This window comes from Mizuhopecten yessoensis, unplaced genomic scaffold, assembly GCF_002113885.1.
Source record: "Mizuhopecten yessoensis strain PY_sf001 unplaced genomic scaffold, ASM211388v2 scaffold716219, whole genome shotgun sequence".
NCBI lineage: Eukaryota > Metazoa > Mollusca > Bivalvia > Pectinida > Pectinidae > Mizuhopecten > Mizuhopecten yessoensis.
This window is the reverse complement of record NW_018480007.1, coordinates 194411-209777: the sequence shown is the minus strand read 5'-3', so window position 1 is coordinate 209777 and position 15367 is coordinate 194411. Positions and strand designations below refer to the sequence as shown.

At 37.8% G+C, this 15367-nt stretch overlaps 1 protein-coding gene and 1 long non-coding RNA gene across 2 annotated transcripts in view; one reads left to right on the top strand and one right to left on the bottom strand.

Moving 5' to 3' along the window:
- The first annotated feature begins 4 nt into the window (after positions 1-4).
- On the top strand, positions 5-2498 carry LOC110442155. Its single transcript, XR_002461987.1, has 2 exons — positions 5-2002; positions 2034-2498. It is a non-coding gene; the product is annotated as an uncharacterized LOC110442155 (long non-coding RNA).
- Positions 1713-15367, bottom strand: part of LOC110442152 — a 19962-nt gene continuing 6307 nt past the window's right edge. Inside the window, exons 2-9 of the mRNA XM_021485620.1 lie at positions 14749-14808; positions 12088-14220; positions 10963-11121; positions 10296-10456; positions 9471-9695; positions 6460-6550; positions 5559-5683; positions 1713-3892 (exon numbers count right to left, since the gene is read on the bottom strand). Coding sequence (XP_021341295.1) covers positions 3703-3892; positions 5559-5683; positions 6460-6550; positions 9471-9695; positions 10296-10456; positions 10963-11121; positions 12088-14220; positions 14749-14808 — 3144 coding nt within the window. The 3' untranslated portion in view covers positions 1713-3702. The remainder of the gene's footprint in view (positions 3893-5558; positions 5684-6459; positions 6551-9470; positions 9696-10295; positions 10457-10962; positions 11122-12087; positions 14221-14748; positions 14809-15367) is intronic.

The window sequence follows — 15367 nt, the reverse complement described above, 5'->3', positions numbered from 1 at the left end:
CTAGTGAAACAGGGACATTTGGCTAGTGTATAAGGGATCTTTAGTTAGTGTAAAGGGGACCTTCAGCAAATGTTACAGGGATCTTTGGCCAGTGTAACGGAGACCACCTTTGGCTAGTGTGGTGGGGACCTTATCCTAGTGTAACAGCCCGGACCTTTAGCAAGTGTAACTGGAACCTACGGCTAGTGAAACAGGGACATTTGGCTAGTGTATAAGGGATCTTTAGTTAGTGTAAAGGGGACCTTCAGCAAATGTTACAGGGATCTTTGGCCAGTGTAACGGAGACCACCTTTGGCTAGTGTGGTGGGGACCTTATCCTAGTGTAACAGCCCGGACCTTTAGTAAGTATAACTGTGACCTGTGGCTAGTGAAACGGGGACATTTGGCTAGTGTATAAGGGATCTTTAGTTAGTGTAAAGGGGACTATCAGCAAATGTTACAGGGATCTTTGGCCAGTGTATAAGGGATCTTTAGTTAGTGTAAAGGGGACCTTCAGCAAATGTTACAGGGATCTTTGGCTAGTGTAACACAGACCTTTAGGCTTTAGCTAGTGTAATGGAGACGTTTACCTAGTATAATGGGGAAAAGTAGATAATTTATTGATATGTCCAAGCTATTATAAATGATACCTTAGGGTACAGTATATGATAACAGTATAAAGGATGCCAGTATAAAAGGTTCTATAAGCTATTTTAGGACACCTTAACCTTTAGCAACTGAAGGTGATGCTGCAAGTGTAACCATACAACCTGCACTATGATCAACTACACACTGGTGTTTATTTGGTCAGCATGGCAGGATTGTACTATCAAATGTAGACTACTAATATTGATATTGCCCACTACCCTTGTAATAACCACATATTTGTTAATCTTGCCACAAGTCCCAAACCTGCAAGAATAATCTCATTTTAATACATTTCTACAGAATTTTAACTTTTTTTAAATCTACTAATGTCTGGTTTGATTATTTACCATAATCTCACATCGTGATACTGTTTACCATTTTTGTACATGTAGTTTTCTTGTGCATTTACCAGGGTCCATGAACCTAGTATACCTGCAATTTATAAACATATGGAGTTACAGATCTGTGTTAAATGTAGGATAGAACACAAATTAGAGATTATAGACGGGCATTGATACACATTGAGCTGAAAATGGTACAGATTGACGATATTGACCAACATCTTAAAATGGTATAACGTTTTGGCAGGGAGGACATATTTTGTCCGAGATAGATGTTTTGGTTGCGCAGACATGTTCTAGTTGTTAGGGGACATGGTAAGAGGTTTGGAGTTTAGTGTCATCCTTTTACCAACATTATTATTTAGTATTTGAGAGGAAAACCTGCTCTGAGCATTGGTACTGTCCTCCAATATTTTTTGTGCTTTAATTACCTGTAGAAACTGTGCCCTAGTTTAAGATAAGATCAGTGCTAAATTGCAATCAAATTACTTGTGATGTTGAGCGGTAGAACTTGTGTACATAAATCATGACTATGTTTACAAATTACAGGGTGCCCAGGTTAAATGTTGTATAATTTGTAATTTATAGTGTTTATATACCAAAAGTACATTTGTGTGTGACAAGTTTGTTGAGAGTATCTTGTTGATAGGCCTCAGTATGAAATGAAGTATAAGCATTCATTGTCAATATGAATGACACATCTTTTTTGTTATTGTATAAGAGAAAATATATTTATCGTTGTATCGCCGACAGTATTCGTTTGTTGTGAAAAGAGTCTAGACTATGATGTATTCTCTGACAGTACTTGAGTATTTAATGTTTATTTTGGAGATATCCAGGCCATGATTATTCACGGAGAGTATTTTGTATATTGTGGAGCGAGTCGTTTATCTTGGATAGTCTTGACCACAATGTACTTGTGGACATTATTTGTGAATCGTGAAGTCTTGACCACAATGTACTTGTGGACATTATTTGTGTATCATGAGGTCTTGACCACAATGTACCTGTGGACATTATTTGTGTATCATGAGGTCTTGACCACAATAATTTGTGTATCATGAGGTCTTGACCACAATGTACTTGCAGACAAGTTTCATTTAAATGTGGCTCGATCTCGATAAACCTATAAACCATATTTTTCTGGTGGAGATTGTCTTACATAATCTTGGCTGGAAGGTATCTGTTTGTGTTGATGGAACTGTGTTATACCTGGAACAGGATCATGAAATGGTCTTAGACCCAAATCAAATTTCAAATGTCACAAGATAAATATTTCTGGTGGAAATCGATCTAAATTTGATGAATACATTTTTGTCCACATGATATTGACCTCCAAAATGAAACAATTTTGGACCTGTCTATATCCTTTCATGTTCCTGGTGCCTTGTATGTGTATTGCAAATTTTAATACTTCAGTTTAGATATCGAGAAAGAGCTAATTTTTGTATTAAGTTTATTGATGAAGATTAAACATGAACGGTATGATATGTATGTGATGAAAGAATGAAATAAAGCCATTGTTGTTCTTTGAAAATTGACTTGCCAAGAGTTTCTTTGAAGCAGATGTTGTTCTAATCTATGAAGGTTCATTGCCAAGAATCCACCAGGTGTTGCCGTGTTTGTATTGAACCCTTCAATTAATCAGCACCAAAACCTCTGCTTCAACATCAACTTTTATTGTGCTATACATTAACAATAACTATCCTTTACTCATACAAATCCTTATGATCACAGTTTGCATGCATCACAATTTCTATAAAGTAGAAACTTGTATATTTCACAAAACAATTAAAAAGAGGCTTCTGAAGCACCAACAAAACCAGGACAATATTTTTAGTTAGCTTTCCAAGAAAACATTCAGCTGTACATAGTTTTTACTTCAGAAAAAATAAACAGGTGCAACAATAACGGTGGACATACTCATAAAGGTTGCTAAAATATTGAGGTAAAGGTTTCTAATGTTGTTGATTTATTTGTTGCTGATCATTTTGATCCCTTATGTATTACTATATGGGCTAGATACACTTAATTTTAGTCCTGAAAGAAGCAATAAATTTCATGCAAGTGTCCATAATATGATGAAAAAAATATGCAAAACATGATAAATGTCATTTCTGGCTTCTTCAATACCCTCAATTTCCATTGTACTGAAAAAGTATTTCATATACAGTAACACCTTTTGACCCCTGAGAGACTCGGTACCACTCTGAATAAATCTAAATTTAGCAGATCATCTATGTTTGTATGCCTGTTCTAGTTTACTTCATTTATTGAGCAAAATAATCTTTTTTATAAACTGAAAAAATTGTCCAGCATTTTGATACTGATATTTCACTATACCAATCAATGGGGTATATTGTAGAGTTATTACTTTGGATAATGTACAATGATAAAAGCTTATTAAGAAAGAAAAAACCCTACACATTTTAAAAACACCTTTTTTCATCTTAATATTGCATAATATTTCATATTAACACCATATGTTGTGCTTGTTAGTTAACAACCTGTGTGTATAAGGTAACAATATATGGTGATGTCACCAAAAGCTGTGTACAGTGAGTCGGTGATTTTACATAGTGATGTCACCTAATGATGTCCAGTGAATTTAAATATACTGTAGTAAGATCACCTAGCAATGTGTTTGGTGATCTCGCCTAAACATGTGCACTCGGTGATGTCACCTTAAAACGTGTACACAGCGATGTCGCCTACAAATGTTTACATAATGATGTTACTTAAAGATGTGTACACAGTGATTGTACATAGCGATGACCTTCCTCCAGTAGTGGCCAAGACCTTTGACACCAGTGGAGGGGTCACATTGGTAAGACAGCTGGCCGGTGTAGGGTTCCCACACACATGTCTGACCTCTGTGATCAGTGGCAGCAATGCTGTCCTCAAGCTGTCCACCACACTTCAATCTGAAATAGAAAGCATTCAGTATTCAGATGTGTGAGACTGTATCATTGGGTTTATACTGTAAAATGGTTTCAAATTCCTGAATTGTGAATGGAATTTTAAAAACTGACTTATATTTGAATGAGATAATATTAATCGATAGACTGTAAGTAAAATCTCTGATTTATCAATAGTCTGAAAGCAAAATCTCCAAATGGCATATTCAACAATAAGAGTTGTTATGAATCACCCTGCTATTCCACACTAACTTTTCATCCTCTCCATCACACAGAATGGTCTGAGCTAAGATGTGAAACAAACACCCAAACACCCGTCCCACCACCCCCTATCCTTCTGAGTGTTTGATGCCAGAGGATGACACATTCAGTGAATATATTGTTGAGTTTTTGACACTGCTGGTATTGTGGAAATACTGGATGAAATACTTCGCCCACACAGTGTGAAGAAGCAGACAATCCAAATGTACTCCACCCTCCCAGCTAGTGGCAGTATACGGTGGCCAATGTATCGTACTTGCGTGTCCCAGCTAGCGACAATAATGAACTGTAAGCAATATAATAAACAAACCTACAAGTAATGTATTCACCCCTCCCAGCTATATTGGATGGCAGCATTGTGGACATGAATAACTGTAAACATCCCTCCTAGTTTAAGCTAGTGCGGTATTGTGGACAAGCTTTCTGTATATAACCCTCCCAGCTAGTGGCAGTGTTGGGGACAAGCTTTCAGTATATAACCCTACCAGCTAGTGGCAGTGTAGTGGACAAGCTTTCAGTATATAACCCTACCAGCTAGTGGCAGTGTAGTGGACAAACTTTCAGTATATAACCCTCCCAGCTAGTTGCAGTGTTTTGGACAAGCTTTCAGTATATAACCCTCCCATCTAGTGGCAGTGTTGTGGACAAGCTTTCAGGATATAACCCTCCCAGCTAGTGGCAGTGTTGGGGACAAGCTTTCAGTATATAACCCTGCCAGCTAGTGGCAGTGCAGTGGACAAGTTTTCTGTATATAACCCTCCCTGCTAGTGGCAGTGTTGTGGACAAGCTTTCAGGATATAACCCTTCGGCTAGTGGCAGTGATGTGGGCAAGCTTTCAGTATATAACCCTCCGGCTAGTGGCAGGGTTGTGGGCAAGCTTTCAGTATATAACCCTCCCATCTAGTGGCAGTGTTGTGGACAAGCTTTCAGGATATAACCCTCCCAGCTAGTGGCAGTCTAGTGGACAAGCTTTCTGTATATAACCCTCCCAGCTAGTGGCAGTGCAGTGGACAAGCTTTCTGTAACAGTGTTGTGGACAAGCTTTCAGTATATAACCCTCCCAGCTAGTGGCAGTGTTGTGGACAAGCTTTCTGTTTATAACCCTCTGGCTAGTGGCAGTGTTGTGGACAAGCTTTCAGTATATAACCCTTCCAGCTAGTGGCAGTGTAGTGGACAAGCTTTCTGTATATAACCCTTGCAGCTAGTGGCAGTGTAGTGGACAAGCTTTCAGTATATAACCCTCCCAGCTAGTGGCAGTGCAGTGGACAAGTTTTCTGTATATAACCCTCCCAGCTAGTGGCAGTGTAGTGGAAAACCGATCATACTAAATTATCCTTCCCAGCTAGCTGTGCCAGTGTAATTGACCTACTCCTACTAGTGGCATTATAAAGGACAAATCTTCTTAACTCACCCTTCCCAGCTAGTGGCATTGTAGTGAATCAGTATTTTGCTGATCTCTGTCTCAGGGTTGACCACCAATAAAACACCAGCATCATCAGCTTTCTTCTCAGTAAGCAGAGACAGCAATAAATACTCCTGGTAAAAGAATATGTGACTAGTTTAACCGGGTGCTCTGTTCACACTTATTTTGAGATACCCAGGTATGTGTGACCAGTAAATAGGCATGTAATAATACATAGCTCATGATTATGCATCTTAATACATGAACCATGATCTGATATGTATTGCAATGTATGTAACAAAATAATTAAACAGAAAATGCATCACTAATTAATGTTCCTCTACTTTATTCCCTCTATATCAAAACAAAGGGCTTTTGCCCTGACTTTGCTGTCCAGGGAGCAGTCTATCAGCATGGAATTAGTCTGAAAACTAAAACACCCCTGCAGACTAATTCCCTGGGCAGTTTCCATAACATCCTCAGTCAGGCAAGAGAGAGGCTGAGTTTATACTGACATTATCCTTTTTCGTTGTCATATATCATGAACCTCAGAAGAAGACAATATTACTGTTTTTTGTGTATGCTTTTTAAATTTTTTAATTACCAGTGCATTAGGTTTCAATATAATAAAAGGGTGTTAGGTTTTGGTATAACAAAACTGTGAACGTATGGTATTGCAAGTTTCTTGTTCCCTTCAACTAGGCCTGCTGTCTGGGAACCAAAAACCTGCTTTATCCCTTAAGTACATACTTAATTATATTACGACACTTTTATACATCACTCTGTTAATTTTGAGATCAAACTGAAATCTCACTAAGTAAGCTGTTATTGATATTACTCTAAATCGCTAAGTATTATACGGCACCACTCCATACCACAAGTGGAAGACAAATATGTACAACCTACTGACCTGTTGCCACTGTGCTGAGACTAGAGTGGACATCTCTGGCCAGGTCAGTGAGAGGTCAAGTGTCCACACCAGTGTTCCTGTGTCTGTGTTCCTGAAACAAGAATATTTTTCCAATCAGTAAACTTTAGAAAAGGATTTATTTTATTACTCTACGTTGAAAGCTGTCATAACCCTTGCTGTCCACTTTGTTTCTATCCCAGTCTGAGGGCTATGTTATTGTCTCTCCAGGTTAGAGGCTAACTGTAGGTCATTGTCATTCCTTCTACAGTTCGAAGATTTTTTATAACTCTTACAGCTTTGAGTGAGCAAGTGCTATTTGAATGTTCATGCAAGAAAAGTTTGTGTACTGTTGAACATATGGTTCCAAGATTCTGTAATGATGGGGAATTCATCACAATGGCAAATATTATTACACAGCTTACTCTTATGTAGTATTTCATCATTTAGGAGAAAATTATTGTTAACACTAGGAAAATACGAATTTTACCTGTATATCATTTTATGTCATAAAAAGTATGCAACCACCTGACTAATACCAGTCACTGATTTTTAAAGGGGCTGGTCGGGGAAAAAATGTCATATTTGCTAAAATGGCATACACGTGTTTAAAATACCTTCTTATGAAATATACCGATTCAAATTCTGCTGAAATACACTCCCTAAGAGTAAAAATTATAATTATATTAAAGAAATCCTAAATCGTCACCTAACAGTCTAAAACTCTCAATTAACCTAGATCAGTGATGTAATTTTACCGCATGCGCGTCATTNTATTAAAGAAATCCTAAATCGTCACCTGACAGTCTAAAACTCTCAATTGACCCAGATCAGTGATGTAATTTTACCGCACGCGCGTCATCAACAAGGCCAAATGTAAACATTGCGGCGAAAGAAAAAGATGCATGCAAAAGTCATGACAGGCACGAGGTATCAATACCGTTATATATAACAACATATAGGTAGGAATACTACACTTGCATCATACATGACCTTTGAAAACAATTATTTACGTATAGTATTGCTGTCTTGTCTGCTAGTTGAGTCAGACATGGCACATGACGGCGTGCTATTGTTGTTATCTTCACTGCCTCACTTTCGAAACAACCACGTGACATATATAAATAGATCTGCGCTAAATTTACGAAGGGCTTCCCCAAGATTTCAGTGGTCAAAACTGGACATTGCAAGCAGAACTCGACCATCATATTGCCGTGGTATAACTTTTGGAAGGCCAGAGAACGCATTTAGACCCATTTATTTTGTATTTTTTTCCCCAACCAGCCCCTTTAACATTATCAAATAAATGGTACCACAATCACCATCACCCAAATCTCACTGCATTCAGCATTAATTTTAGTAGCTTCATATACGGCACATACAATGGAAATAAGATAGTGTTATGTTGATTAGATTGATGTTCTTTTTCTTATTACCATAGTGCCAAACCATCTTTTGCTATTTTTGAAATCAGACACTCATTAAACAAGAAGTCAGATGGACCTGTATTGCTCACCTCGTATTCAACACTCTTGGCATATGGCATTTGATATTCATGATTTTCAGAGGGGTCAAGGTCAAAAGTGAGTAGCAGACAAGCCAACACTACAGGCTTAATATCATGACTGTCCAATCTCTGCTACATCCTAAACAACACGACCCAAACATATCAGTTTGCCAGCCTAGCTCGCCATGCACCATGGTCAAGCATTTAATCAATATGTATTTTAAAGAAACCATGCATTGACTAACATTACTTCACAAAATCTCTTACATATTTAAACCTAATCCTTTTATTATACATGTATATTTTTCTGTACATGTATCTTTCCCCATGTGAATCTTTCCCCTTATGATACACGAGAAAAAAAACAGTGTGATATAGTGGAGCGCGCCACCAAACCTGAAAAATAACTGGTAAACCCAACAGATCAGGAGTTGCACCAGCCCTTCAAGGCTTAAAACTTCGAATTCCTGGGATTACTCTACCATATCCACTTTACACTATTCCGCTGTTCCTGCCAAATGATATATAAGCATCTGCATACAATATGCAAAAATTGATAAAATTTAAAGTGACCGTCACGCTGGAAAGGCGGCTAGGAAATGACCCATGTTCCCCAATACATTTACATGTATGGCACATGCTACATATAGTGCCAATCTGATTGGCTTTGAACCGATAAGACAAGTAATTACCGCTATTCTCCAAACCGCAGGAACATATTATTATATGCGCATCTTATGGATCTTTGTAAGAAGATTTTGATTTATATTAGTATTGACATTGTGACACTCAATGTTGTTCAAGATTATTTATTTGAAAACAGGTCAATAAGTCCTTCATCCCAACAAACCACAGGCCAAATATCATTACTTCAAACTTTATAATTCTTAAGAATAATACATTTGAGGTTTTTAACATATTTCACTTCATGTCATATGTAGTGGATAAAGATAATTTATTTTAACAAACTTGATCATTTTTCCTCTTAGCAAGCTACAAGCCAATTTGCATTCCTCCAGTTTGCCTTATGTGTGCTACAGGTAATATGCATATATTCAATATACAGTCATGTACTTGTACCATCATATTGCAATACTTCCTTTGCTACAACTTCAAGAGGTTCAAAGTGCTGAAAACTAACACCACTACTGTTATAGATGAGCTGGATGCTACAACCCTGACAGCCAGAGTGATACACAGTTAAGTCAGACAATGTGTATTTAATCAGCAGTGTGTACAGATATCGACATTTCATTTCTAACATGGTTATCATAAAACCACCAACATCCCCATTTCTGTTAGCAAGTGCAGCTTGTGATGTGATTTAAATGCTTTGATAAGATTTTAATGTAATCATGATGAAAATAAAGTACCTTTTTATTTTCATTTTTCAATAAATTTCTGATCTCCAAAAGAGCTAAGATAAATATATGGGACTACATCATAATTTGCTTGTGACATGATATATTAGCGTTAAGTAATACATTTAGATAGTTTGTTGACATACCAAAGTGCTAGTGTGTTGTTGGAGGACCATAGGACCAGTGCTGACTGGAGATTCTCCACTAGCATCAAACACCTAGGTGTAGCCAAACCATATGGAGAGGGGTCAAACTCCTGCTGGACCATTAACTGACCATCATAGTCCACAGAATATTTGGTCACCTTAGTCATAGCCTGGTAAGTTTGTCCCACAGCTAGAGCTTCTACACTCAGGCAGCAGGCAGTAACTCTGAAACAGTGAGACAGTGTTACAGAGAAGTAACAGTCACACAGGCTACAAGTGTTACAGAGAAATACCAGTCACACAGGCTACAAGTGCTACAGAGAAATAACAGTCACACAGGCTACAAGTGTTACAGAGAAATAACAGTCGCACAGGCTCACATAATGTGGTATTTAAGGGAGAGGGCTTGTATAGGCATAGCCTGTTGCCCAATTCCCATTGAATCATTTGATTTAATAAAATATTTTGAAATGAAACATAATGTTGTATCGAAATGCAACAAAAATTTCTACTTAAACTCAAAGTTTCAAAGAATGGAGAAAGGCATTATTGGACAAATATATCAAGTAAAGGAGCATAGATTCTATAGTTCCACAACAGAGTAAATAGTGTCACAGCTTCTTTACATCATGTTCTATTGACCTCAAACCTAAGGTTTCATGTATGGTGAAATGCACAGCCAGATACAAATACATCTACCAAGTAAGTAACAGACACAAAAATCTGATTCCAGTACAATGTCTACATTAAATCATTGCTGGGGTTACAATTACTTTGGAGTAGAACAATGTTCACAGTCCCATTCTTTGTTTTACTGGAATATACCTGTTTCCCTGTAGACACTGTATCAGCTGTGGCTTGTCTGTCCTGGCATTGTAGTGAACCACCTGGACGGTACATCCAGCACCCCGCAGCACAACCACAAAGTAGCAGAACTTATCACGGAATACAGCAGGGTAGGTGTAACACTCCACAGAACTGTAGTCCTAGGATGATGAGGCTAGTCATTATAAATAGTCATACAAAACAAGCATCCCTATGTGGACTCAGGTAAAAAAATAGGTCCAACAAAACCATCGTATATAGCAGTTAAGACCTCTAAAACAGATTTTATTTTTATCTCTTCAAACCTACCACACTGTCATTTCCTCTGAGCCTGCCCCCATCCATCAATTACATTACCATTTTACAATGTGATGACCTTAAATGACCTTACCGTGTTTATAGGCCACTAAGAATAGAGGTACGTTAGGTTCATTTGTTTGTTTTGAGTGATTTTACGCCCACTTCACTACTGAGTAGTTGGTTATGCAGCAGACGAGGGTAGGTTCGTAATACAGTTACTTATTCTATCAGCCAATCAGCCATGAGTGTAATCAGAAGCATGTTACCTGTCTGACACTGTTCACTACATTTACCTGTTCTAGCTGTCATGACTGTAATTATGAATGTAATCAGGTGTTCATTACCTGTACCTAACTTTATGAAGTACCTGTTCAAGCTGCCATGAGTCAACACAAGTGTAGGTGTCTCCTGTCTGGTTCCATAAACTGATTGTTGATTGGCCAATACATAATACCACATCTGTTCTGCGGCGGATAATCTGTATACAGCAAGCAGCTACACACCTCAGTGAGTCAGTCTGTGATAACTGCAACAAAAACACGTTGTAATTTATATCATATACACTATGTTCGGTTAATTCATTTGTAGGTGGTGATAAAGAATTACCAACAAATATGAATTCTGCTCCTGGTTATGATTTTATCACTATTCAGACAGTCCTGACCCTGGGATAATGAAACAATCTAAGACTTAAGTTTTTGCTTAGCCAATCACGTATGACGTCACTTTTTGCGACGTTATTTGTGATTGGCTAAGGCAAAACTTAAGATAGTTTTAGACTTAAGATTTTTCATGATCCTGGGGCCTGGAGAAGGTCAATTACATTTAAATGTAATTTTGCTTTGATCACCTCTTACTTCACTGCGTTTATCACAGACTATGAAAAAATATCTAGATAAGAAATACAACTAAGCACAATGAACTGTCAAGTCACTGATTAAGACATTGACTTGAAAAGTGATTCCAAGGAAGTGCTCTCAAAAGGAGAATGGCCGAAAGAAAATTAACTTGTGGTGTGCAAACTGTTTATAGTAACAATCTCAAGCCAGTACTCTTGGCAAGGATTAGGAAGCTCTGCATGAAATTATTGAGTTTGAAGGATCAATAGGTACTGCAATTATTACATATGTTGAAATCAAAAATGGGGACAGACAAGCATATCATTAAAAGATATGATATTAAGAAGTAAGCCCAGCACTTACAACCTCGGAGGACTAATTAAGCCCCCTGGATTTGTAACACCAAATTTCAGTACTTTGACAAACATATAATTTCAGTTTCCGATCAAGATATATAGAAACCAAAAACGAATTTAAAATGTTTAACATTAGTGATTACCTCGAGTAATTTCCCCTTTCTTTATCTTTGATTACCTTGACACAACCAAGTAAAAATATCTGAGTACTCTCCCCTTGTTAGATCTGTGACTACCTTGTACACACATTAAAGACCAGATGTTTGAGCCTTGCCCACTTGTTCGGTTTGTGATTACCTTGATGCAGCCGAGATGTTTGAGCTTCTCCCCCTTGTTTGATCTGCGAGTGTGGATGAGTTGGCTATCCTGGGAGTCCCAGTCTCCTACAGACAAAGAATCCTCAGTTCCCAGGCCATCAGGTGGGGAGGCAAACAGAGCTGGTGACATGGGAATAAATTCTTCACTGTAAACACAGCTCTCAGTGTCACTCTTTGGTGTTTCTTGACTCTCAAAACAATTGCTTGACAATTTCATGTTTTTGTTATATGCTAAACTATTTTGGTTTTCTGATGGTTGTTTTTTACACCAACAATCTGAACTTGTATTCCAATAGCCTTTGCTGTGTTCCTGCCGGGTGTGGTCACATGTTAAGACTGGTGGACACTGTACAGACATAACAGGACAAGTATCAGTGATCCCAACAATCTCTTCCCCATGCACATCTACCGCTGCTTTAGGGACAGCTCGGCAATGCTGATGGGATGATGCAAAATTGTTCACACTTTGTGTTTCCTTAACTTTATCGCTCTTTATTTTCAGCTTTCTAGGATGATCTGTTAATGATGCTGTTGACTCCATTCCTTGTCTATTAGGATGGAACAAACCCTGTGAAGTTTCTATGGAATTAAGCCCTGACTCATCCATGTGAAGTTCCGTTCTGGGAATCTCCTCCTCATGTTGAGAGTTATTTGAAAATTCCAACGTTATCTCTTTTAAGCGTTTTCTCATCAACCTTCCAAACTGATCTTCTGGAAGACTAAAATCACAAGGGTCTTTTTGTCGCCGATTTTCATCAATAAAATACTGAAATATCGATGAGAGCATTGAGGGGAGGTTGTGAGTTTTACCGTGTCGGGTAGAGTAGTCCACCCCTAATCGATAGCTCTGCTGTATCAACCGCAGTGTTTCATACTCTTCACAGTTTTGAGAGGATTCTGAATTGGCAGAGAAATTTATATCCTTTTCTAAATCAACATCCAAAATTCTACCAATTGTCCTCCGTCTTCTTTTCACACACTTTCTCTTGACTCTGCTGTTTTCTGACCCTTCTTGATTCTTGATATTAGATTCTGGTTCTGGTTTCTTCAACCTCCCCATGGGATGTTCTGGTTTCTTCAACCTCCCCATGGGATGTTCTGGTGTCTTTGGCCTCCCCATGGGATGTTCTGGTTTCTTTGGCCTCCCCATGTGGTGTTCCGGGTTCTTCCCTACAGGATGTTCTTGTGTTGACATGCTGATTGGCTCTTTTTGTTTACATATAATCGCTGGTATCTTTTCATCATCATTTGATAAGGAAGAGTCTGTAATGTTCGATATTCTTCCATTGTTCTTTGCTGTCTGTACATTTCCTACCACACTGTGATCAGGAAGGTTAACAGGTACATGTGTGATAAAAGCTGTAGTACTCACCATACCCTTTGACCTTGCTAAGTGTGTGTTAAATGTTTGTTGCTCACATTTGTTGCCTTTAGGAGGTGAAACATTGCTACTGATATTTCTTTTACGCTTTAAAGACAAAGATCTCCTACCTTGATGTTCAGCACTAGAAACCGACTCACCTGAAGAGTTCCAGCTCAAGCCTTTGTCAGAGCCAGATTCTGAAAAGAGAATTTCGGCTTTAGAGTTGGTACCAAGCCTATAAGTATTTGCACAGACTACATCTTCCGTTCTGTTGTTTTGGAAGAAATGTTTTCCATTGTCTTCAGATTTTTGCTGATCAGGTTGTAAGCATGTCATTCTGTTAACAGAAACTGTTTCCACATTTCTGTCACCAAAGACAGAGGGTTGAGAAGTTCTCTCCACAGCATTGTCAGGAAAGCTACCAGATTTCACGGTATTTGTATCTGAGCCTTCATGTTGGCTTGTTGTCAATACACCAGTAGATCCATGAGTATCCACAGTAATGTTACCTGCTGGTCCAGGTTCAGTTGCCAAGTCCAGAGATTGAGTAATTCTGCAGTGATTGGGAGATATTGACACAAAAGGACTGGTTTTATTTGAACGATCAAGTAAAGAGGTTTTCTGTGGGAGAGCTGCAGGCAGACAAAGGTCAGAGGTCAAGTGAACAGCAGAAGTCTTCACCTCCAGCACCTCTTGTTCTCTCAGCCTTCTTTTAACATACTCCTTGGCGGAGGTTGCTCGGACACATTTCTGAGGGAGAAAACAGAATTACATACATTCTTATGAAATTAGATACATTCTTATGAGGGGTAATTTAAAAAAAATACAGACACAATTGATGTTCTAAGTTTGACAGTGATCCCACTTAATATCTCATAAACCCATTGTAATACTTATCCATGTCATGTACTGATAAAATACTATCAGTAACGATCAGTGATTGCAACATTAAAATATAAATTGATAATGATGTCATGTCCTGTTCATATCTAGTGCTCATATATTGCACTATACTGTCATTATTAATTAGAGACAGACAGATGTAAATCTATAAGCAACCATTTAGCAAAGCCATTGACATAATTTATTTGGTCATTAAGTGGGTTACTGACTTGATATAATAATCTGATTTGTGAGGCTTATATCAGAGTTCAGCTTCTGTTATATTATTTTAGACACAATGTTTCCTCATTACACATGTATATAAATGTTCATAAAATTACACTACACAATGTAGATCAGATAGTTTATACTTATAGAATGAAATGGATCACATACCTTAAGTTTTTTTTCTTTTCTTGCTAATTCCTTCTTCATTTGCATAAGCTTTTCCAATATCTGTACAATATTGAAAATTGTGTTTGTATTTTGCAACAAAATTATGTTCAGTGGATTTCCTCAGCAAAAACCAAACATGTTACATGTCTGAAAACATTAGGTTAGGTAGATAGATAGATAAGGAATTTCAATTTTTTATAGGGTTCAGTGAAGCATTGACTTTAACAGTGTTTCCTTGAAAACTTAAAAAATGTTTTGGGTAGGCACAAAAAAAATAAAAAATGTAGGTAGAGGGTTACTGGATATTAACAATATTTTTCATTTGGCATAATATTATAATTAACATGTACAGTAGTCTATATTAAAACAGAATGGGACCTAAAACTTGGTAGCCCTTCATCCCAGCATGCTACAGGCCCGATATAAGTACCCTTGGCCTTTCGGTTATTGAGGAGAAGTTGTTTGAAGATTTTAAGACATCTGACCCCAGTGACCTTGAAAGTGGGTCAAGGTCATTCATTTGAACAAACTTGGTAGCCCTTCATCCCAGCATGCTACAGGCCTTATATCAGTACCCTGGGCCTTTTGGTTATTGAGAAGAAGTTGTTTGAAGATTTTA